This window comes from Pyrgilauda ruficollis, unplaced genomic scaffold (genome assembly GCF_017590135.1).
Source record: "Pyrgilauda ruficollis isolate IOZ18807 unplaced genomic scaffold, ASM1759013v1 scaffold29, whole genome shotgun sequence".
Taxonomy (NCBI): Eukaryota; Metazoa; Chordata; class Aves; order Passeriformes; family Passeridae; genus Pyrgilauda; species Pyrgilauda ruficollis.
In genome coordinates, this window is record NW_024524266.1 from 5,905,234 (window position 1) to 5,931,168 (window position 25,935).

Sequence of the window (25,935 nt, forward strand, 5' to 3'; positions counted from 1 at the left end):
AACACAGCAATGAATTTTACTTTCTGTAAATAGCTCTGTGTAGGCAGGCTACCAGTTTTTTTAAACAATAGAAACAGTTTTTTCTGTTATTAAAAAGTATTATAAGAACAGTTTCTTCTAATCTTTTAAAATATGTCTTCTCCTTTAGAGCCTGGCCAAATTAACAGATGGATTCAGGAATAGCTGTTGTATTACAGATTCCCTGCAGGATCTCCAGCACAATTCTAGTTCACTCAGTGACTCCTGTTTACCTCAACAGCACTGTGATGCTTGTTCTCAGACTGACATCACTGGAGAGGTATGTGAGTGTTCCTATGTGAAACATTTGCTGCACATAATTAGCTGCTTTTGAACTACAGCGATACAGTGTTATTAACTCTTTTAATTGAAGAGGTGTTGGCTGGAGCAGAAGGAAAAATCTAAAGCATTACTGGTGGTGAGGGAGTTTCATTTGCTTGTTTTTTCCACTATGTGCAAGCTATGGGCTTGGGTGTTCTGCTGCTGGAGCGTGGCAGAAGGATGCAGGGGCATGCTTGTGAGCAGTGACAGATAAAGTCAGCTCTAGGATTCAGCCAGCCCAGCAGAGCACTTCTTGCATTACCACTTTGGTGACTGCAGGTTCATCTTGGAGTAACTGCCCTTGCTGAGGTATCCATGGACCTCTTCTCTTCATACTCCCAGCTCTGAGTTATTGATATTTGTAATAAGGCAGGAAGGAAGAAAATTCTTTAGCCAGCTTGAAGTTGCAGTAGAGACATGATTTTGCATTAGATGTTAGCATTGTGGTAGTAGTGATAGCTGTGTATTTTTTTAAGTTTTATTTTTTTATATCTTGTTTTTAACATGCTCATATTCATTGTTCGCATACATTGAAGATGTGTAGTAGATCTCTGCTACTTTCCTCTGTCTAAGACAAAGTATTTTTTTTTCTCAAAGTATTTTTCTAAATGAACAAAACTTACAATGTAGTCTATTATACCTTTGTTCTCAAGTATGCCTTTAAATATGATATTTGAGGAGAACATACTGGGATTCCTTTGAAGTCATTCTATCTGAATGAAATTGTGTACTCCAAATAATAGTAAGTAAAAATTCAGGTTGCACTAGTACTATGGCAGCCCAGTTGTTAGTAATAAAACATATGCCTCTGTAGATGACTGACACCAAAGCAAGAAAGCAACTTGTTTGTAGTTTGTTTGTGTGGTAGTTTAGATATTACTTTACATTTAGTAAGAAATTATCTCATTGTTGGATTTACCATCCCATTTCTCATCTATTATAATCCTCCTTCACTGCTAGCTAGTTGTCAGATCGGATGTCTCCAGAAGGTCCCTACTGAAGAGGAAATCCTGTTCTTGAGAAAACTGAGCTAATGCTAGGCTGTCTTTCGGGGTGTTAGGTAGATGGTGTCTTCAGGGTGTCATTTTTCAGATGGGTGTTGGATGGGATTATTGAATTCTGAAACAAATTACCAAAAGGAACACAGGAGCATTTTCCCATTTGCAGTACACAATCCAAGACAAGTACACTGTGGAAATTATGTTTATTAGGTATAGGCTTTTTGTAAGGGAAACAAAAATACATAATTACCTGAATCTTTTCACAGAACTATTGTTAATGCCATGTGAGTAGAAAAGAGATGGAGTTTTTACCCATGGGGTGATGGAGGCAGAAAAAGCAGCAGCTAGAGGAGAACTCTGGAGGTGCAGCAATGCACTTGTATAGGAGCTTAGGTTTTAACTATTAGACCGTACAAGAACTTCTGAGGAAGGAAGTGATAATGCCCTAAAATAGAAATTGCTGTAGAAACATTATGCAGTAGGAGTTGCAGCATAAATGCACATTCTACAACTGCTGCAAGGATCAGGTGGGTTTTTTGTACTAATGTTTAAAATGCACTAATGTTGTAGGTGCTGGGTAGCACATCACAGTACAGGGAATGTAATCTGAATTGCTTCTAATAAAAGTGTTCATAAAATAGCCATATAAAATAGCAGAATATTTGAATTAAAACCCTCTTTGTCATGTAGACATGGATAAAGTTGAAAAGCTTTGACCATTTATCAATGATTCAATTTGCTAACCCTTGATTTCCAGGTTAATAATTTATTGAAAGAGTTTATTTATATTTTCTGCTTTTAGCAATAAATTAGTTTTGCATTTCTAAGGCATAAAATTGACTTTTTATTATGTTACTACTTAAAGCATAGAGGTTTCTTTAGTGCGTCCAGTAAGGTAGACTAATATATTCCTTTCATTATTGTGATGAGAGTGTTTTTAACTTGTTTTTGTCTTTATTTTTCCTCCTCTCCTTGCTCTTCAACTTTGCAAGTTTGGGTTTGATGACAAAACAAGACTTGTAGACAAAGTAAGGCTGAACTGGCAATATGAAGAGGCCAAAAAAAGGTAATTAAAGATAAATCTGTTGGGTTTTTTATTTAATTTAGTGATTAAAGTTTTCAAAGTATAACTGGACCCTGCCTCCTAGCTGAAATGTCTTTGGGAAGACTAATTTGCTCTCTATTGAGTCGTTCACAGATAATGAAAGTTTAGGTAAATATAGGACTTTATCATCAGATTATTATATTTGTTTGCAGAGATAAAGCTAAATGTTAGCCCTGTTCTATACGTGTATAAACACAAAATTGTAGTGGCTCAATTAAACTGTTTTACATTTTTTGCACCCTCTTTCTCAAACCTAGATATAAACAGTCTTTAAACTTAGACTTATCAGCATGGTCTGTCAGGATACCCAAAGCTTTGCATACCTGTGTCTTAAGTTCAGTGTACTGAAGCCATGAAGAAGAAAGAATGCTGAACTTCCTGTGAGATAAATGAAGATGTTCAAAAGAGCTGAACAAAAGGGTACATAAAAATAAATGTTGAAATTAGAAAAAAAAAAAGTCTGATAAAAATGGTAGAAAGTATTATTTGAAATAGATTGATTCTTCATTAAGTCCTTCAGTCTAAATGCTTATTGTAAGTATTTCTCTTGTGGAGGCCAGTCTTGCAGTGTTTTTTCATTTAGCTGATTGAAGTTTTAAAAGTACTATCTACCTAAATATTTTAGCAAGTCCTCATTGAACCTCATATTCAGAACAGTAGTGTAGGTACAGGTGATTACTTGAAGTCAGTCAATTAATGCATTTAGGATTATTTTGATTTGTGCTGGTAGAATATTTTGTTACTTAATTTGACTGACACTTAAAAGATTCAATATAGTTAACTTCAAAAACCATACTTTTAAAATTTTTATAAATTAGGATTTCTTTTTCTTTTCAATGTGCTCTTTTCTACCAGTTTTCTACATCTCTCAGAACAAGAATTAGAAAAAGAAGTTGAATTCTTTTGCCTCTTTTTTTCATGTCGTGGTGACTATTTCTTTGGGGGCATCTGTAATGCTGTCACATGTCTTGGCCAGAATTGGAAGTTTATAGGCAGTACACCATTTTGTTGTTCTTGGAAAATTTACCCACATTTGGACACAATACAAGCTTCAAAAAATTAAGTTGGTACAAGCAAGTTAGGTAAACACAGCTAAATCTTCAGGATTTGTAACTTGAATGGAAGTCTGTGTCATACATACCGTGTGTAAACACCAGTGACTATTACCTAATAAAGGTTAAATAATTGGGGGGAAAAAAGAACAAAACAAAAATGTGTCTGTGTCCCGTGTTTGCTCACAGGCTAACTTAGCACTTAATAGTCCAGTGATAATTTAACAACTTAAGAGTTGCTGGAAGAAGAATGATAGAATTTAGTTTTATACTGTTCAGTTTAACAGAGCCACTGATGCTGTGAAGATTGTATTAAAATGTTTTTATTTCAGCTTTCTGACTTAGTGTTTCTGTGTTTTTCAAAACAATTATCTTCTTGTTTGTTTATGACAGTGAAAAGATGGAGTGATGTTTTTTCAGAGGGGGTAAAGAGGTGTTGGGTTTTTATGGGTTAATTTTTTTTAGTAGCAAAGCATTTCTCAGCTGGAAATGCCGAACATTTGTTTCTGCATGGAATGCAGTATTTCTGAACATCAGAAGTGAGCTGGTGTTTGATCTTAATTAAGTGTAGAAAATCTGGGTAACTAACCTTCCAACTAGAGAATGGTGATTGCAGTAAGAGCAGTTTTGCTTTCCCAGGATAGCAGCTCTGACAATGGTCTGTTATTTAGCAAAAGCATGTTAGTTGCTTTAAAAGAGTAGCCTTATTCTGCCCAGTATGTTGTACGGAAGTAATCAGCTTTCAGCTTTTGAGTGGAACTGCACAAAGCTCATTGCCCCTACCAGTTATCTCTGTGGTTGCATTCTTCATTTATCATGCATTCCTTCCCCTTAGCTTGCTGGCATTTCTGTAGGGCTTTTGTCTCTACTAAATATCTTTGTGTTCATTCTCCCTTGGCTGGTGAAATATCTTCTGTTACTGCACAGTGTGGGTGACGGAATGTGCTGCGATGGATTAAATCTACAAAGTAGAAAATTAAAATGCTACAGTATGTCACAACTGTAAGGCAGTATATTGTCACTGCTTGCTTGTCAAGTGGGTGTTGAAACATACAGCAAATAGTACAACGTACAGACTTTTAATGGGAGACTTAATATGCACTGTAGTAGAAAAGTATGTCCTTTCCCTGAAAGGAAAGCAGGAAAAAAGCCCCACAAACTGAAGGACAGAGTGCTGCATTTTAGTTGCTCTTGTGAATCTAGCCGTATATAAGCAGAATATTTGCCTGATGTAAAGTCTTTAAAAATTAAGATATTCCCTTTGTATGGAGTTTAAGCAAGGAAATGCAGGGATTTGAAAAATTTGGGAGATGAGATCCAGTGATTGCAGAAGAGTTGGCTTGCACTCCCAAAATATCCTTCCTCCCTTATAAAGGATAGTTTCATTTTAATTCCTCCTTCAAAAATCTCTCTGACTGCTGAATGGTTTGGCCTTTGCATAAATTAAGACATTCACATAGCTTTTTTTCCCCTCCATCACTTTCCCACTGGAAGGAAGTTGGATGACTTGCAATTTAATTTTTCCCATGGGTATTTCAGATGTTGTACACTGTGGGTTCTGACATTGCCAGCATGCTGGGGAAGAGATCCTCTCCCCTGTTTCTGATCCACGCTGTTGGAGGAGTTGTTGTAAATTCTGGTTTTTAACTCACCAATCATGCTGAAAGGAGGCTCAGTCACTTTTCTTCCACTCTGTACTCTTCCCCCTCTCCCATTATTTCTAAATAAACTGTACCTTATTTCCATGAAATTTCTCTTCTCAGATCTGCCAGTGTGGCCCTCCGGAGAAGCAGGAGGGGGAGGAAGGACAGTCTTTTTGAACAGACAGCCCCAAGCTGCCTGGATAAATACTGTTTTTAGTTTCAGTTGCTATTTCAGTGAGACCACCTCTCATGAAAGCATTTACACACTGGAAAATGTACCCCTCAAGCACTTTTCTGAATATACTGCTTCATAGCACAAGAAATCAAAAGCAAATTGTTTTTCTTTGATAACTCTTAAGTTGTGCGGTCAGTAGAATGACTACATGAAGTATATTAGCAAATGTTCATGAAATGTCCTTGCTGCAGTGCCTCATATCCCATGACGTGTGTTAATTGGTAGATGAAAAATAATCCCTGTAATAAGAAGCAATGAAAGTTTTAGCTGTGGGGAGGTTTTTTTTTTTTTATTTTTTTTTTTAATAGTCCAGTCTGATGGTAGCTAACTTTAATGAACTAATAATACATTCAAACATCTCCAGCCAGCTTACCTAGTTTGGGTAATATTTATTTGTATCTTCTGTGAACTTGAATTCAAAGATGTTATTTTTCTATTCATTTCATAAAGGCATGCAGTGGATGTCAAGAGATTTATATTAAACTTGAAAAAACTTCTTCCTCAGATGTGCTTAATATATCTACATTTGTCTTTAAGGCTGTTACTTCTTTCGTTGCAAACTTGTCTCATTTTGAAAATTAAATTTCAGTTCGGCCTTTAAAACCACTAGCATAAGCAGAAGTGTGTCAGTGCAATTTGTGCTTATAGTGACAAAGTACATGTTGATTGGATATTGATAGCAACATTCCAGTACTAATACAATAACATAGTCAAGTAGTTTCCTTTTAAAAATTATCTTGTATAGGCGGGTTTCAAGGTTTAATTACCGAATCTCTAGTGAAATTCAGTGGATTTGTATGCTTTATTCTGCTGAACTAACCTGAAAATCTGATTTAAGGATGAAGTAATTTTTTGATAGCACATAAATACCAGCCAAACCTAAATCTCCCAGTGTTGGTTTTTAAACTTAAAACATTTTCTTTGGGTTTTAATGGAGCTTAGACATGAGCTTTTGAATTTCTTTAAAGTTTTGTACTATTTCACCTGTGCGTTTGGGAAAATTTGCTTTTAGCACATTTTTGCAATTTTCCTAAAATCTGCAGAATGTCAGTGGACTCTAATGGCTTCATGAGTTTCTTAATCCAATTTAAGACCTCGTTGTTATTGAATGAATTGGGTTGTCAGGAAGGCTGGGTATTGTACAGAGCATACTCGTGTTGTCTGCCAAAGCTGCAGTGGCACATACTTGCAGGAACAGCCAAAATAGACACAGTGGAGAAGTTTTGTGAGCATTTGGCTGAGTTCCCCAGCTTCTTGTTCTCTTCCATTTCTTTCTTCATCTTTCTCTAACGTTCCCCTCTTTGGATATACATCATAATCCACACTCAAGAGGGTCAGTAAATACCAGAAATTGCTAAGTTCTTACACCCTTCATGATGTGTCTTCAGTCCCACAGCCACCTCCTTTGGGTATTGCATGTGGGAGATATTCCCTGTTTCCTGAAGTGTCAGAGAGCTGGGTCCAATTATAAGCCTAGGGAAAAGAGTAAGCAGGCCTGATTTATGTGATCTTAGCTAATGTTTTCTTTCAAATAAGAATATTTTCTTTATTTTATCTCCACTGGTCTTCCCATAGCACAGGTAACAAAGGCCTCAGTTCTAGAGTAGTATGGTATGTCAGCCAAAAGCCAAGGCCTTTAAATGTAGAGGAGTATTGCTGGGTTTCCTTTCTTCTCCTTGTAAAATTCAAACCATGGTCAGTTTGAAGAACAAGTGCCAGCGGTAGGATTCCCATAATTCGTCCATTTTATGAGCATGAGTTAATACCTTTGAATTGGTTCAGAGTATTTCCCTCCCCAAGACGCCTGTCTTGTTTATAGTCTGAGTAAGAATCTAACATGGAATAAATTGTAATTGTAAATCACTCATCTCACAATAAGTGATTTTTACATACTTCTCATGCTCTATTTAATATCTTCTTGAGCTCAGCAATATAACTTCATTAGTGGTGGGTTCAGAAATCACCCTTGAAATTGATTTTGTGGACATCAACAAAATATTTAAGGCTCCCCAGGTATTTTCAGTGACAGAAGCATTGTCCCATTTTGTCAGGGGGAGAGGGAACTGTGTAGAGCTATAATGATTCAGACATGCTACTAAATTTAATTAAATTATGTCTAATTAAGTTTTGGAAATACATGCCCTTTTTTCCTCATGATGTAGTTTGTATAGTAAACTAGTGACTCTGCTGATCTCTATCCTCATGCTGTGTCTGCATTGTCTTGAGTGAGACATCATTCTAGATACCTAGGTATGGCCATTTCAGGGCAAGTGTGCCATTTCAAGTGTTTGCTTAGGATCATCACCAGGTTAATGTGCCTTAACAGGAACTGTTATGTTCATCTCCATTCGAAATTTTTAAATACTGAATTAAGCACCACGTTGGCCTGCCTACCTAGGGAACCAGTCATTTGATACCACCTACTCCAGTGAGGAATGCAAGCTCCCCAGCACTTGTTATGCAAGGATGGGAATGGGCAAAATGCCTGGAATGTTGATGGCCCAAAATTAATAGCTTTTTCCACAGGAATATGTTAAATGGCTGGATCAGTAGGGACCTCAGTATCTGGCATTAGGCCAGATAAAAGCACTCTTTTGCAGTCACTACAGTTAAAAAATAGTATCTTTAAAATACTCATTAGGAAGGAAAAATGTGTCTGAAAAACACAGGCTTCATAAAGGATCCTAAATATTTTTATTTCCACTTTAGGTTGCAATCTATGTCAAGTCATTGATTTATTTAAGTGAATGTTTTAAGGCAGGTTAATATATGCACTGAGTTCGACAACAGCCATTTTCTTCTAACGCAGCAGCAGTGAGAATGGCTGGTGTAGTACAGGCATAAAGTCTGGCATAGGCAAGCATAGTGAAATGGCTTATTCATATATTTATTGTGATTGGAAGAAAAGTTTGTGTTTGAGGAGACAGATTGCAGTTATGGAACATACTTAAGAGGACTTTTTTATTAAGTTCTGAGCATAACTAAACATGACTACTCCCATTTTTTTTTGTAATTTTGGGTGAATGAGACCATGACGACCTTAGGAGTGTCTTCTATCCAAGGAGATAAATATTAAAAAGTTTGTCACTGGTAGCTTCTTGGAACAACTTACCATACAGAGGGATTGCCTAGTAGAAAGCAAGTAATAAAATTACCCCAAAACTTCAGTTCATGTGCAGGAAATAGAGGTTGCAGAAAACTGGCTTATTGGTGCTTCAACAGATTCCTGCGTTATATAGTATTTTGTGCCTGCTTTTTCTTTGTGTAAAGGGAAAACTGTAGAAAGAAGAAGAGCTAGCTGAAGGAGCCAGCTACGAGTGTCGAGGGATTCAAAGTAAATACCTAATCAGATTTTGGAACTCTTCAGTGATACAAACCTTGTCCACAGCAGTACTTTCCCTTATTTAATAACAGTATAATTAAGTTATTGTATGAGAACTTCCTACTTTCAAAGCATCACCATAACAGAAATTGAAGGGAAAAAACAAAGTTTAAGCTGGAATGTCATACACAAAGGGAGTTACGTGCTCTCAGCAAGCTCAAGAGTCTAAATTAAAACCTCCTGTATTTAGTGAAGGTGGTGTTTTACTCCACAGACAAGTGGAATCACTGATTCACTGGACTGAAAGAGGGGGATCTCTTCCCTGATCATACTTCTCTCTTCCTTGTTGCCTTTGTTAGTGTTCATTTGTACCTGTGGTCTGCTTCATAACCAGCTCACCCTGCAGTGTAAAAATAACTAGCAAAACAATTTAATGTTACAATGAAGGAAGGGGTCATCCCTTCAGCTGTCTTATGAAGAAACACAGAGACTTCAGATGAATCTCATCTTCTTTTGTCCACAAGCTGTGTACAAGCTTATGAACACAATCAAATAGTCCAGGCTCATAAGATTCACACTCGCTTGCCAAGCTGTGATAACTCAATTGAACTGGAATTCTGTGATTCTGTTGAAAGGATCTTGAGTCCTTATTTGTTTCATTTGGCACCGAACACCTGAAAATCAAGCTGTATGTGCTTCAGGAGTGTTTACTGAATATTTAACAGCAGAGCAGCTTGGGTAGGGGAGAGAAGAGATCCTGACCCTGCTTGTTCTTCCTGGCCCTGACATTTGGTCAATGGGGCGAGGTGCTCTTCAGGAAGCTGCATCTGGAATTCATGCACAACAGCTGAAGTGTGAAATATGTGGACTGTATGTATCGATCCACAATGGTGCTTTCAGTAGCTATTTTATTTTGCAGAGCTTTTGTTTTCAGATGGGGGAAGCATTACCTTTGTTAGCATTGCCTTTTCTTTTATTCATAATCACATTATCACACTGTGAATCATCTCTTTGTGTTATGTGCCTTTACCTTGCTTTTTTGTTATTAATTTTCTTTCTTACCAGATATTTTGGAAAAAGATTATTTTAATCAAAACCAATGAACTATAGCCCACTTTCGTGGCTGGCTTGAAAGTGCCTTTGTTAATTTATTTATTTAAAGGGTAGCAGTCTTTTAGAGGTACTGATCTTTGAATGCTACCATTTCAATGTGGAGATGAAACTGAGGTTTAAACTACATAAATGTTGTACAGTTCTTGAGTTCCAAATGGTCAAAAATCAGAAAACTGGGTTTTCTCTTACTTACCTCTAATTTTAGCTGTTTAATTCTAAAGTGTCTAAATTGTCATTGCAAGACAAACATAAATACCTAACAATAAATGTTCTCCCTCTTATGCCAGAAGAAACATTCATGAAATGTCTAGCTTTAGTGTTCTTGGTAATACTGATAAAAGTTCAAAATTTGTTTTTAAAAGAACACTTTCTTAAAATGTCAGCTGTGGAATTATTCTTAAAACTGTTGTTTGATGTAATAGTTGAGCATTGTTGAGATATAAGAAACTTCTTCTAACTGTAAAGCGTACTATAGAAAAAAACCCAAGTTAGTTTATTTAATTGCATATTTTATGATAGATTAATATAAAGCTACTTGTATTTTGTAACCAGTAAATCTTTTTTCCAAATGTTTCTGTTTTAATGGCAGCTTTAAAATGTTAAAATTTTTAAAATTTGTCATTTAGGGTAGCCTAATATTTTTGGCCCCTTGAACCATTCCATTCCTCTATGAGGTGGGACATGATTGCGTGGACCGGTTGTCACTAGTTAAGTGTCTCGCCTTCAACTTCTTCAAATTCTTACTACACTTTTGAAATCCCAATTTAAGATCTGATTGTAGAAGAAGGAGGAATGAGAAAGTGTTCAGCTTCATCAGCTGCACAGGCAGTAAACTCGAGCTGTAAAATATTAATTGATTTATTGCAAAATGAAAAAGGTGTGAGAACAGATATTGTCTATACAGCAGGTAAAACACTGTAGTTCTCACACATCTACACATGTAGGAGCACTTGCAGTTTTTTGCTGTTTTAAAAATACACAAAACAATTAAAAAACTCCTAAAACAAATCAACTAAACAAAACCCTCCAAAACCAAGCCCACCTCAAAACCCAGAAATAATCCTCCCAAACCCCTCTAAATTTTCTTCATTTGATATTTAGAAGAAAAAAGGCACAGGCATTAACAGGCTTCATGTTCTGATATTTTTCCTCTTGTCTTTCTCTTCTGCATTTTGAAATACATTTATTCTCTTTTAAAGAGTTTCAAATATACAACAGCAGCTGGCCTTGCTAGATAATGAATCCTGGCCAGGAATGGCTGAAGCAGACAGGGACCGTCTTCAGCTCATCAAGGAGAAGGAGGCTCTTCTTCAGGAGCTGCAGCTCATCAGTCAGCAGAGACGATCCCCAGAAGACATTGCACGTTTGGAGGAGGAAAAAAGACGCTTGGAGGATGAAATCCAGCGAGCTCGAGCAACATCTGCTCATGGGGCCACTGAAAGGTTTGGGAACTTCAATTGTTTTCTTCTCTGTTGTGAGATCCATGTAGGTAGCTTCAAAAGGAAGAGTAGGGAATTTTATTGTGTTTAAGGAAAAAAGTAAGTTGCTAGAGAAATTTAGTTTCAAAAAAGTAGAACACCACTCCTGTCACTATTTAATTCTGTCTTGAACTTCTCTGAAGCAGAGTTGCAGGGATGTCGACTAGATAGTTTTCCTTTCATTCATCTAAACATTCTGAATAGGAAGAAAAAATCTGAATAGAGTCTTGAAAGATGCTTGGAATAGGTCTGAGTGATACTGTCTGATAATAGAGACCTGAACGACAGTACCTGGATAGTGATAGATTTTTCTGTTGTTTGCAGTGGAGTAGTAGTCATTTCCAAAAGCATTGGAACAAAGATCCTTTGCTATATTTAGTTTCTGGCTTATAACAGGAAAGTGAAATGATTATGTTTTTGCTGCCTTTTATATACAGTCTTTCCTTTTCATTTGTAATGTCAGCAGTGGGAACACATCCCAATTCTGACATTCAGAGAACATAGTAAGCAAAGTCATTCTTGAAAACTTAAAAATCAAGTTATATATCAAATAAACAACCCAAAAACATATTAGTGGAAACACAGTGTTTATTTCTAAGTTGCATAGCTTTTCCTGTAGCCAGAGAAAAGGACAAAACCTCTTAATCTCTTTTTACCATAGACTGCTTCCAGTGAAAGCAAGAGACTACTCGTTCTTGCTTCTTATAAATAGTGGTAAAACCTCAGCTTTGACACTTCAGGAAAACCTACAAGAACCGGCTTTAATGTGATCTGTGTAAAGGTTAATATTTACACAACTAAGACACTTTAAAAATATTTGAAAGTGCTTTCCATGTATAGATTTTGACAACTTCAGTTTCTTTGAAAATGCTTACTTCAGACAGCAAATTCAGGCAATAAATAGAAAATTCACAGCCAGCCTACAGGTCAGTGTAATATATTTTGCAATTTTTGCCATATCGTTACATTGGTTTTCCAGCTTAAACTGACAGAAAAGGGAGTTCACTTTACTCTGTCGTGTAGTAAGTTTTATTTGTTGTTTTTGGGCTCTCATGTTAGGTAGTGCATACTGTGTTGGCAAGAGGGCTAAGCTATTTTTCCATGGAGTTCATGCTGTGGAAACCAGCATTCTACTGTGGTACTTGGTATTTCAAATGCTAGCAGAAAGTTGAGCAGAAGTTAGAATAATACTGATGGGCACTCTATTTTTAATGACAAATTGGAGGAAAACTTAACTGCTAGTAGCCCTGATTTTTTGATTGTTTGTTTTAGACTCAGAAATAATTTCCACTTTGTTCTAATTGTGAAATACAAAGGTGTTTCTTTCTTAAATAATTAGCACTTCTCTTACTGAGTTTTAAAGGCACTGAGTTATGCACAGATCAGAATGAACTTAAAATCTGTATGACAGAGGGTTTTGTTCTTTGTTTTTATTATAGTGCTGTTTTTGTTAATATTGGCTGACAGCCTTAGTTGGAGGCATTTCTTACCTTTTAGTACAGGTATCTACCCTGCAGCAGTGATCACTGTGGAGTGTAGGTTCCTAAGTTTGTTTTTTACAGTAGATGGTGTGAATATCTCTGCTTTCACCTGCAAGCTTTTGAATCAGTTAAGTTTCTTGTGACCATTCATCCTTTTCTTTTGGTTCCTGCATGCAGTGCCTATATGGTGTAAGTTTGCATAGCTGAGCTGCAGCCTTCCTTGTGCTGCTATTTAACCTGGTCTGGGGTGCACAAAGTCAGGAGAAAAGCCTGAGAGCTGCTGTTTTATCCAGGAGAACTCCCTTTCTGTTGATTTTTAAATCCTGTTCATTAGCATGTTGAATTCTAACAGCCATCTTTGCAGCTGAGGAAGGTCTGAGGCTGCCTAATAACTTTGATCTGCTTTCTCCAAACTGTTTGTCAGAACCTCCATTTCCAGCCACCTTGTGATGTAGGGCTGGAGCTGTGACTTTCCTGGACATGCAAAATGTACAACACAAACCAGAATACTACCCTGATATTATCTTGAAGTTCAGTGGTTGGGCTTGGAAAAACAAAACATCAGGAATATAATTCTGGATCCAGAAAAAGAGTAGATGGTAGATAAAATCTATTACTTGAAATTCCAATAATGTCAGAATACTGAATTTAAGATATCTTATAGGTGTGTGAGATTGATGGCATTAAAGTTACATTCCATTTGTGTTGTGGTATTGATACTGACTAATTCAGCTGCTTGTTATTAGAATGGGCAAAAAATAACTTGCAGCATGAAAATTTTCTTGTAATGTAGTAGTCAAGATGCTGCATCGCCTGCTTAAATATAATGATAAATAAATGCACCTCAAACACATGGAATAAAAGCTTAAATTTGACATTGGTGGTTATGCTTAATGGAAGTCCTTCAAAAATTCTCTTTTTATCTTTGAAATTTTACACTAATTGTCTTGGAATATTTTTTGTGTGACAAGGTGTAAGGGCATAGTATTTTAATAGCAGAATCAGCAAGAGAAAAAAAATAATCTTGGAAGGGTCTGATATTTTTACCTAGGACTTCTTATGACTGCTAATTGCTTTAATGTATTTTCAGCATCATGACTCTTACATTATGGTTCAGTTACTTGTCTTGTCTGGGAATTCTCCTGGAGTCTTGGTTCTTGTGTTCTTGCTGGAATTACCATCACTGCATATGAGCAGCATAAATTAAAACTTTTCATTAAACAGTGCAACTTTTTTCAGTATTCCAAACTTCAATGCATTGATATTTTTCCACACTTGGGAAGCTCCTAGCACTTTTTGAACAGTACTGTGATGAAGACAATAGTAATATGTATGTGTTTAATTATAGGATACTGTTACAGGAGAAGAGAAATTGTTTGCTTATGCAATTAGAAGAAGCTACACGTTTAACCTCATATTTACACTCCCAGTTAAAAAGGTAAGTTATGTAAAACCAGCAGGCTTTGAAGTAACTACAGCAGAGAAGAATATTAATAATGTATGAAGTTAATATTTTTTACTTCAGTTTATGTATGCCAAGTAAATTAATTTTTCACTACATTTATACACTTTGCTCTGTGGAATGTGACAATTTGGATGAAGTTTTATAAATAGTATTAGTGATGGCTATTTGGGGTACATTTTTAAGTGTAGCTGGGAATTTTATATATTACCTTACTTTCTGAAAAGGAGATAAGTTCTTAAAATCTATTGTAATATTGTTATAGTTTCACTCTGGGCAGATACCATTCTTTTAAGTTCTCTAGTTTCATAATATTCTGATACCTTTAAAGGTAGGGGATTTTGATGCCTGGTAAGATGACAAAATTTTGCTATTTAAATACAAGAATGTGTTAAGATCCTCACCAAAGTCCAGAATGTTTTGCATATTCACACTCACAGCTGTCTTTTGAGATGCAGCTCTTGGGGATTCCTCAGTTTAACACCATAGCAGCATCAAAAACTCAGTTCCTGCTGAGTTCCTGTCTCCATCTCTCTGGCACTGATATTCTTTTCCCCCTTAACTGAGAATGGTGAGAGGAAGTGGAATAGGATTCATCCTAAAGTCTTTTTATTTTGCATTGGAAAATCCTGTGAGAGAGAGGCTTATATAGCAGTTTTTTAGGACATTGCAAATCCCTTTGCACTTCTTCTGCCTGGATTGTTTATGACCAATCATTAATGTAAATTTGAGCTGGATCATGGTAATCTATCCTTCCTGGCTTTACATTGAGTTTGCTGAGCTAGAGCCTACTCTGGCCTCTTTTCTGCCAAATCAAAGCTGTTTACATGTTAGATGAAAGAGTAGGCTCATCCTGCTCTTGGATGTTGTTGGACTGCTGTCTTCAGACACTTAGCCCTGATCTGATTGTCACATGTACTGCTCCAGTCATGGTTCTACTTGAGACTAGGGCAAGAGACGTGAGCTAGACTTTAAAATGCCAAATCATTCTTTCATCATGTCACCGTACTGAATATGTGTAAAATTGCTTGTGTAATCTGGATTAGTTTTTAATATCTGCATTGGTAGTTCTGATTACATTTGAAAGGGCATTTTTGTGTTTTTTCTTTCTTTGCATGCCATAGTCTGTCAGCTAGCACCCTCACCATGTCCTCTGGCAGCAGCAGGGGATCTCTGGCCTCCAGTCGAGGATCCTTGGCCTCTAGCAGAGGCTCCCTCAGCTCAGTCAGCTTCACGGACATCTATGGCCTTCCCCAGTATGACAAATCAGACAGCGTTACAGACTACGGGCAGCATTTGCGCTTTGACATAATTCCCTTTGAGTCTCTCACCAAGGATGTGCCCTATGCTGATCCTATTGGACACTCGAATTTCAATAAGCAGCGGAGGTCTCTGGATACCCCGCAGTCCCTGGCATCGCTGTCGTCGCGGTCCTCCTTGTCATCATTGTCTCCTCCGAGCTCACCTCTGGACACCCCGTTTCTCTCTGCATCACGAGATTCTCCATTGGCTCAGATGTCAGAAGGGTTTGAGGAGATTGCAGGCATGGGAGCCCTGGAAATGCTCAGGGCTCAGAGCTCAGCCTTGGGTGATGATGATGCACAAGGCACGAGCTCGTCTCAGACGTCTGCTTACTCTCTGGATAACGAAGGTCTGCGAGAAATGGGACCACACCTGACTGCTGTCCAAACTGGTGGAGGTGAGTTTATGGATATTAGTATTTTGCCACATCTTAGAAAATGTCAGCATGCCGGCACAATAGAGATTGTTCCTGAGTTAGGCTTATTTTACTACCATCAGGTAAAAATTGCATGGTAGGTGTTATCTGTTAAAAGCCTGACCAAAACACAGAAAAATCCCCCAAATCCGAACTCTAGTTTTAGAGCAAAGAGGTGCAAGAATAGAGAAATCCTTGTCAATAGATCTTAAAACAGCTGTGAATTGACTGGAAGAAAGGGAATGGAATATAGACTTTCATTGGCGTGTAGCCTTTCAAGGACCTAGCAAGTATGAGTAAAGTATTAGTAAGAAAAAGTATAGGTTAGTTACTTCTGAGGCCCCCAGTTGTGCTGATGTTGCCTTTATTCTGATAATGGAAATGAACACAAACCCAGGAGAGATAGGAAATAATCAACAACTGTCCCCTACAAAAAAAACCTGAACACAAAACATGAGGTGATGCTTCTGACTGCACTTGAAGGCTGACTACATGCTGAACTTATATATATTGCAGCCCAGGTTCCCTTGTCCAAATTCTGTGGTGGAGCAGAAGCCACAGTGGCATGGCTGTAATGAGTGCAGGGTGCACTCATGAGTAGGTGCTTCATCAGCAAAGGAGCATCTTTTGTAGGGGATGTGTGAGGTGTTGTTCATCTGCTTGGCTGGTTGTCTCTGAGCACCTGTGTGTGCTCCGATGGCAGAGGGGTGATGGGAGCAGCCAGCACAGCACATGCACTGTTGACTTTTCCTTTCCTGCTGGTCTGTCAAATTGAGAGACTTGCTTTAGTTTGCCTTGGCAGAAGCTTCTGAAAGCACTGCAATTTGAGAAACATGAATTAGAGAAATCAAAAGAGGAAACAGAAGACTTTTGAAAAAATTAAAATTAAAAGCCTGAGCATACAGGCACATGACAAATTTATTTTCCTGTTTTGACCAACCAAATGAAGAACTGCTCTTAATATGAAAAAGATAATCATGATTAACATTTTTGTGTGTTGACTTGCTTGTTTTCTTTAATAATACCATACTAGTAGAGGAAGGTTTTTAGAGTTTAGTTTAATATTAAATTTTGTGAATTCCATCCCATTTCTGTATCCAGGATTCCATGTTAGTATTGTGTAGAATGTTGCATTCAGGACTCATGATGTCAAGAATAATATGAACTATAACCAGAGAATGGATCATATTATCCTACCAAAATCTTACTTGGCAAGTGATAATACAAAGGAACATGGATGGTATTTTACAGAAAACCTATTAGGTTTTCATTTTAAAAAAGAAAACATTGCCACAGTGCTAAAATGCCTGTATTGTTCAAAAGCATTTGAGTCTAGACTTAACCTACTTTCCTTAGTGCAGCTTGCACTGCCAGAAGATACTGCAGCAGAACTTACTTTTACTAGCTGTAAACATTTCTAGTGCCCATATTGTAGCTTTCAGACCAAAATAAACAGAATTCCAGAGACCAGCATGAAAACTTGTGCTTAAATTAGTGCTGTGAAGAGGCTTCCTGAGGCTTTCTTTAAACCTCAAATCAGACCACAGCATGTCTTCACCCATTGTGGTAAGTGAAAGTATCTGAGTAGTTCATTTATAGCTTGTGTGTGTTTCCTAGAAGTGAAGGCCTAGTGTGAGGGCCTAGGCAGCAATGCAGGATGGAGGGCAGCTTCCTGCTTTGATTTTCCTTTTCTCAGTTCTCTGCTGTGTTTCTACATTTCACATTTGTCTGAAAATCTGCTGTCAGTGCTGGGATGTCCAGCTCCTAGCACAGAGGTTACAGCTTTTCTCTATGTACAGAGTATTTTGTGTTGCTTTTTGAGGAAGAACGTATAGTTAAAAGGTAGCCAGGCTGCCTTCTTATGAGACTTTTTTATTTTTGATGTTTGCATTTGGAAACAATAACTTTAAAAAATTTAACCTTTTGCCTGCTTTGAGTTCCACACTCACTAGCTGGTGGTTTGGAATTGTAATGCAGTTGTTTGCAAGTAGCAGTTGGAAGTTTTGAAAGTATTTTGGTTTTGTACTCTTTTCCTGGAAGAATTGGATGGAGCATCCAGCTTGTATGCCAGAGCTGGGGGCTGGCAGATGCTGGGGTTTTGGGTTTCTGTGAGGTGCCATGCAGTGTACCCTGCTGCTGCCCCCCGATGGCCTGGCAGCAGAATGCTGTGCTGCAAAAACAGGAGGTCTTGGCTCCCACAAACCTTTGCCTGCTCTTTCACTAGGCAAAGCATGAGGTAATTTTGGTAATTTGCAAATAATGGGGGCTGGGAGGGTTAGCACTGAATAAACTGCATGAACTTTGCACTGATGCAGCACTTGAGCAAGTTCAAGGGGTTCTTCAGGATCTGCAATTTTGATGTTCCGTTGCTGATCTGCTATTTTATTGTTCTGCATCTGTCACAGGGTCACATTGGGAAATAAGTTTTCATGTGTGAATGGAGGGAATATGCTTGAAAAGTTAAATCCATCATATTTATAAAGCTGGGAGTGGGAGGAAACATGTTAATTAAAATATTGGTCTTGAATATCTTCACTATCGCTTCTGTATACCAAATCTTTCAAATGCTAAATTTCTTTTAATTTCTAAATAATCTCTTGTTTATAAAATATGGTCAAAAATCTAAAGGGTGATTTGTCACTGTATGTTTTTTGTCTTGTTTCTCATGCGGCACAACAGAAAAATTCACTGTAAGTGAACCTGAAATTTCTTATTGTGTGTTTTTCTGTGTGATGTGTTGGTTGTTTTCTTTTGGGGTGGGTTATTTTGTTTTGGGTTTTTTTTTTTTGGAGTTGCATGAGAAGAAACAGGAGATTCTGCTACATTTGGTTTTGTTTGATATTTTGCTGTATCTGTTTAATCATTATGGCATACTTAATATTCTTGCTATGTCAACTAAACAACACATTCACATCTGTAGTTAAATTCCTGGGGAAGGCGTTCTTTGACCTTCAGCTTTATTATATAATAGTAGTGTCTGACAGCCTTATGGTAGGTAAGATCTGGTTTTGTCTCAGATTAGTTTTTATGAGAGTGTTCTACTCTTTTATTAGTGCATTTTGAGCTGACATGCAGTATTTCTAGTCACCTAAGCTTGCAAACATGCTTTAGATTTATTATGTGATTTCTTAGCAAATGAAAGTTTGGACAGCAAAATTTGCTTTGAAGTTCACTTTTTCAGCTAATTACAATGAGAATGTTCTTTCATTCATGGTTGTCTTATATTTATCAAGGTTTGGCACCCAGTAGTTCTGGAAAATCATATATATTGTTTACTGATTTTGTTATTTAAATAAGAAAATGTGAGGTAATGGTCTGTCTTAGAAACATAAATTTTAAACAATTCCTTAGCTTCCAGCATTGCAAAGTCTGCGCTAAACTTTTTTCTTAAACCAAAATTTGGTGTGTCTTTGATCTTGACTAATTTTTCTTCCTGATTTTTTATGCCCTGCTCCCCCCATCCCCCCCCCACCCCGCCAAGTCAAGGGAATATTCTGGTGTTTGCATCTCTCCCAAATTTGCTGCAGTTGTCCAGAGGTTCTTGAATGCTTCCGTGGCCTGCAGACAGTGAGCAAATCACTGTCAAGTTACAACATTGTTGTAATGTGTCAGCTTTTCATTTTATTGTGTTGGTGCTTGATACCAGCTTTTCCTTCCAGCCAAACTGGGAGTCCACAAGATCTTTCCTCTGCTATGTTTATACAAAGTGTTCATGTAGGGGGTGAGCCAAGGGCTTATTTGCAAAAAGAAGTCATTTTAGTATAACTTGTTGAAATTAGTACAGAAATTATAGAAGCACTTCTAAAAAAATTATACACTTTTGTGAAGTTCAACTTCTTTCCAGTGATATAAAATTTTGGAGAAACTTTAATATGTAGATGTTTCTACAGATTGCTAGTTCTTCATTATTCTTATGATTCTTTATAAATTCCAGTGACAGAATATTCTTCATATATACCAGAGATTGAGGTAGGCTTACCAAATCAAAAGTCCTTGAAAAAAAAAAAAAAAAAAAGGAAAAAACTAAATCAACCAAGCACACAAAAAGCCCCAATCAAAACAACCCACAAAACCACCACTTTTGTACAAGTGATACAAAGGAGAGCGTGGTTCAAATACAGTTTTTTGCTTTCTGTGTGCTCACTTGAACTTGACTCTCATTTGTGGTGAGGATGTCATGAGTAGCACTGCACAATGTGTGATGTACAAGAAGGGTGGGATGGGGAGGAGTGGTGGATCTTTCCCTGGGTGTAGAGGCAAGTACAGGTTGGGCTGTTCCTGTCCAGCAAATAAATTTCCTGAACACCTAAAGTTGACTAAATCCTTCATTGAACTTGGAGGAGAGGTCCATAGGGCTACTTATGAATCCAAAGGACAGAGAACTGGCTCTGCTGATATATAGGAGTGTTAGCTCCAAACAGGACTGGGTGATTTTTGTAACACCTTTGGTAACATGGTGCTGTTTGTGGCCTGGTAACAGAAATGTGTCTTGGGCTGGCACAGAACCTGCTGGGCTCAGTGCACCTTCTCTGCCAGTTCCACAGTGGGTTAAAGCTGACCTTAGCCAGAGCCTTCTGTTGATAGCAGAAGTATGGTTGTGTTGATTTGGAAGACTTTTATCAAGTTCTTCTGTCCTGACGTCCTGTCCTGGTGGTGCTTGGGTGGGAGGTGAGGTGGGTACCCTGCAGAGGGGTGTCTCATGATAATGTGCAACAGAGGTGCTTAACAAGTTGTTAGTTTGAGTTAGACATGTTTCATCCCTTGTTGGGGCTGTAAGCTGTAAATGTCAGCTGGTGCTTGTCTCCCATGCACTGTGCTACTGTCACTCTGCTGGAACTGTCAATGCTTCCATGCTGTCTTAAGTTTGTAAGCATGAGCAGAAGCAAATAAAATGTTTTCCCCACTTTTGAAGTGCCATCTCTTTACCATTGCTTTCCTGCTTTGAGGACAGTCATTGAATCTTAAGCAAAAGATGGTAAAAGTTCTTCTCTGCACAGTGAAGATACTGCACTGCACAAGTCTGTTCAGTGGTTTTCTCTAGGACTCAAAAGAAAACAACCTCAAGTCAGGAGATCTTGTTAAAGTGTTGAAGCCTTTTCTGTGCAGTTCTTGAATGTTACTGCTCGTGCACGTACTTTAAAGGATTGGTAGCTGCTATGCCTACTTGCCTGTGCCAAACCCAGTGTATAACATAATTTTGTTGGTACACTTAAAACATGAAAGTGATTGCTGAGTTGCTGTTTATTGTGTGGCTGGTGATTCAGGGAAGAGTGGCAAAGAAGGTTGAACATTGCTTCCTCCTTCCCCCAGTCACTTCTCAAAGTAATTCACCAAGAATTTGAAAAAAAACCAGTGGTCTGAGTGAGCTGGAAAACACTGGTTCTTTTTGATAATGCCTTTCATACTGTAAATAAAAGCTGCTATTATGTGATGGTATAAACAGTATGCTTTGAGACTTTGTATAAGGAAACAAATGAGAACAAAACCTCACATTGTGTTATCAGATAACTTTAAAAAAGAATTAGTCTCTGTGTTTGTTTTTGACCTATTGTATATTCAGTAGGTAAATCTGAAAAGCTTAGGATATCATGTGTACATATGTGAATTAATGTAAGTCTTCCTTTAGGAAGGAATTACTCTACCAGAAAAATATTTAGTAACAATACAATTGGTTTATACTTAGTCTTGTCACAGAGCAATTAGCCACAAACTTCCTTCCTTAATTCTCCCACAGAAAATCTCCAGCCAATCCTATTCTAGGCTTTTAACTTTTAAGTTAGAAGAAAAATCAGTGAACTGCATTTGTACTGTTTTGCTGCTAGCTTTGATACAATAAATATTTCTTGTTTAATTTTGAAGAAGTTTCCTTGAGCTGATGTTGTTCTCCCTTTTTTTCTCCATGGCAGCTGTAACTCTGCGAGGAGACAGCGGCAGAAGATCGGAGAGGAGAGCCAGGCGAGTTTCAGCATGTCTCTCAGATCATTCACTGGCTAGTGACAGTGGCGTGTTTGAAGCTTTAAGCAAAAGGTCAGGTGTATGAATGCATAGTAAGCTGGAAATATTCCTGTTCTGCCACACGGCCCAAAAGAATTAGTTGTGAATTTATGTGTAGGTTTTAAAATTGCTACTTATAAGTAACATAAAACTACTAGATGGTATGTTTTAAAGGAAGGAAGCTTTTTACATGCAGTCCACTGTCATCTTCAAGTGCCAAGTCCCCTTTGCTTTTTCTCTCTGACATTTCAACATTGTGTCTCCCTTGAAAGATAGTTTTCTCATCCTGTTAGTCATAGATCAGTAATTTTATTTCAACCATCTGTAATAAAATGAAATTATACAGAGTGTGACTTACAATTCTGAATATCATTTGATAAAAGTATAACTTCAAGGAAGAAATAGACAAATTGTCAAAAGCCAAAATATACATAGGTTGACCAAGTGATTGAAGGATGTAGAAAGACACGTTACATAATACAACTGTTTTAACACAGGAAGCAGTAACTGGGAAGAAGATAAGGTTTGGAGGATGCTGAAGAGAAATGGAAGACAAAATAAATACTAAAATAACCTAAATATTTTGAAAGACTAATTCTAAAACCTCAGTTTTTACAATTGTGAATTATTACTACTGTATGTTTTTGTATAGTTGTCTCAATTTCTTCTACATTACCAGTCCCTCCTGTATTACCAAATAATTGCTTGTATCTACAAATCACAGAATAAATGTTAGTTCATAATATAGCAGCTTAGGTCACTGTGTGGTTTACTGTACTTTCTGTTCCTGCAGGAATGAAGATCTGGAAGAGCCTGTTTATGGTGATGTTGCCAGTAATGAAGAACCACAAATACATGTTGGATTTCTGTGAGTAATTACTCCTCTTTCTCCCTATCAACTCTACAGAAATTGCTCACTACTTTTCTTGCTTATGATTTTTAGCTTTTTAATAAACTAAGTCATGGTGGGAGTTTTTAAGAAGTTTCTGAACTGAAATCCAAAGTTCAGTGGTTTTACAGATTAGTCAGTCACATGCCACTTGGTGTTGGGGATATGGCTTAGCCAAAATTCATTCAGTGTCCTTTCAATGCTGACTGATAAAAGGGCCATCATTACTTCTTTCAGTAGCATTTATTTTCATTGTCTGGACCATTAATGTGGGTATGGGTAGAGGGATATGTCTCTATAAGCGAGACCTTTTTATACCAGATAAAGGAGTATTACCTTAGGAGAATCACAGGTGAAGAGACACAAATACAGTACAGTCCCAGCTGTACAATACATCTTTGAAATCCTGTGCCTATGGCATGCTGTTGTTGGTAGTGAGAGTAGCCTGGGGAAGGACAGACTATTGTCATACAAGACAGGATATCATATCTTATATGATATGATTTTCCAGAATCCTTTCTGCCCCTTGGAAACTAATTCCTAAGATTGGAAGTTTTTAAAATATGAACCAAGTTTGTTAGTGGAATTTCAAAATTTGTGCTGATGTAAAAGAGTGAATTTTAAAATTTATTTTCAATAGCCCATGAAAATAATGCAGATGGATTTGTCTAATGTAACTGATATGTTGTTACACATGCACACACACAAATGCAAATGGTGTAACTGTTTAAAGTAAAGAATGTACTTGTTAAAACCTGTTTGCTGTCAAGTGGCATATGAAGGCCGCTTGTTAATTTCAAGCTGAATAATATTTAATTCACTTAGTTCTATTAACCTTGTTACTGTAGCTAATGCTCTTGATTGAAACTGATTTGTGCAAGAAATTTGTTTAACAAAATGTGCTTTTCATTCTTTAAATCTGTTTAATCTTCATCTTTACTTCTTAAGCAAATTATCAGTGATTGGTGACTGACACAGAAAATTTATTTTCCAGGCGACTAACACAGAAAATTTATTTTCCAGGCATGACAGTGGAAGTGAATGTCTGCTAGTCCATGTATTACAGCTGAAGAACTTTACTAGTCTGGTTGTAAAAGAAAACTGCAAAATGTAAGCTTAAATTTCACCCAGAGTGATCATTGTTTTATGCTGCAGTTATAAATACCATAGATTTATTTGGCTTTATCCAAAACTAAGCCATTTCTGGAGAAGATGGTATGTCTTAATTTCCATGAGGAAATTCCCTTTTATACAACTTATGTCACAATATTTAGGTAACAAGTGTAGTCTCTGTGTTCTTTCATGTTTATTATGCAGAGGAAAGTTTGTTCAAAACTATCTGTGATACTCCAGAGTAAGCTTAGTGTGTATTTTGCTCAGTACCCGTGGCAACATCTATATTAACCCAGTAGGAGGTCTACCTTGCCTTTTATCTTAAAGAAAGAAAACCACACCAGAAAGCATTCTAACAACAGCAAAGGATCTGCAGGCTTTTGTGGCCTGTACAGCTCTCCTTGAGTATCCATGAAAGACCTTCTGATGACACAAGTACTAGCTGAGAATCAGTACAAAAGATTGAATTTTTTAACCTCTGACAGCTTGTGCTACTTTTTCAAATTTTGTATCATATATAGAATGTAGCTTAGCTTATTTTAATAAATGTTTCTTAAATAATCAGTGTTGTCATAAAACACTGTTTTGTCTGGAGGTATTTATCTTTGCATGTTTTAAAAAATTTCAACATGTGAAAATTGTTGATCTTTATCTCTGGGAGAGGTTGTTTGAAAGCAGGAAAATGGAGGTATGATTACATTATTGTATTGTAGAATAAGTCATTTGGTAGGAGGTGTTAAATTAAAATACATCTCCCTGAATGAATTGTTGTTTGTTGAGAACTTCACCATGCTAACTCTGCAAAACTGTAATGGAAATTTTTCATGCAGGTTAGGACATTAGTGTTGGGTTTTTGCTCTGTTTCAGTGTGAGTGCAAGGGCACATAATAGGGAAAAATGTGAGTATTGTGTATTACTCAGCCATGATGCCTTGTCATCAGAAAAAGAAATAAGCATCATCTGAAGAAGGTAATAAAGTAGAACCACCAAAGAAAAAAGTTAGTCCAAAGGGTTTGTTAGACATTGTCATCAAAGCAACCAGGCATCTAAATGACTCAAAATGCAGTTTGGTTCTTCACCCTTCTCAACCCTGCCTTTGCTGGAATCAAGAAGTTGCATTGCTGCAGGGTGAATTGATTAGTCTAGTCAAAAAGTAACTTTCTATTACCAGAAAGCAGAAGAAGCTTTTATCAAGTTTAATAAACTCCTCTGTGCACCTGTACGTTGATTGAATCAGGTGCTGCAGCAGCTGGGGGGATGTTTGCCTGCGGCAGCCAGTGAACAGAGGAGCTGGATCTCTGCCTTTTTACAGGGCAAGAATTTGTTTAACTGATGCTCCACAGTAACTGTGCTGCAGTTACACCATAAAGAGCTCTTCTACTTGTCCTGTAACCATTTGTTTGCCTGCCAGTGTCAGCCCCTCTTTGGTGGTGGCATAGGAGTTCCTGCAGCCATGTAGTCTACTTGAGTGAAGCTGAGCTGGTTGTCTTAATCCTGAACGCTTCGTGAGTTTTTAGCTAGGTTAGCTTTTTAACCCAGATAAATTTTCTAATCTGGGTCACGACACAGTTGCATGAAACTGTTTGCTGGCATGAGGAAAGGAATGGGATATTGCAGGGGCTTGGAAAGCAGTCAGGAGAGGGAGAACATGGAAACAATTCTCTAAGTAGCTCTGCTGCTTATGCTGTCAGGTGAAAATGGTTGTTGATTTTGTTTTTGGCTTGGAGTCTTAAATGATATGGTACCACATATTTGAATTTGTCTTTAGAGACTGTAGATAGATGCAGTGACTGCAGATTTCTTTTGCCATCTGAATTTCTTAATTTCTTAAGGAGGGGAATAGGTTGCTTAGTGGGTGGAAGAAAGAAATGGATCGGTGGCACTGAGGGACAATTCAATTGCCTAAACATTGGCATGTGTTTCCATTTGAAATAGCACAGCACAGCACCTGGCCTCCAGCTGCTGCTGCTCAGAGGGAGGCTCTCTGTAGC

General features: G+C 37.4%; 1 protein-coding gene across 3 annotated transcripts in view; it reads left to right on the forward strand.

Annotated features, from left to right (window-relative positions):
* WWC3 (WWC family member 3) overlaps positions 1 to 25,935 on the forward strand; it is a 98,381-nt gene that overhangs the window by 58,607 nt on the left and 13,839 nt on the right. For 2 of the 3 annotated variants that reach the window (XM_041472389.1, XM_041472387.1), the window contains exons 7-14: positions 149 to 298; positions 2,333 to 2,406; positions 11,010 to 11,252; positions 14,118 to 14,207; positions 15,356 to 15,930; positions 21,855 to 21,975; positions 22,736 to 22,810; positions 23,855 to 23,941. In XM_041472389.1, the coding sequence (XP_041328323.1) occupies positions 149 to 298; positions 2,333 to 2,406; positions 11,010 to 11,252; positions 14,118 to 14,207; positions 15,356 to 15,930; positions 21,855 to 21,975; positions 22,736 to 22,810; positions 23,855 to 23,941 (1,415 nt within the window). The remainder of the gene's footprint in view (positions 1 to 148; positions 299 to 2,332; positions 2,407 to 11,009; positions 11,253 to 14,117; positions 14,208 to 15,355; positions 15,931 to 21,854; positions 21,976 to 22,735; positions 22,811 to 23,854; positions 23,942 to 25,935) is intronic. The other variant, XM_041472388.1, reaches the window with a different exon arrangement.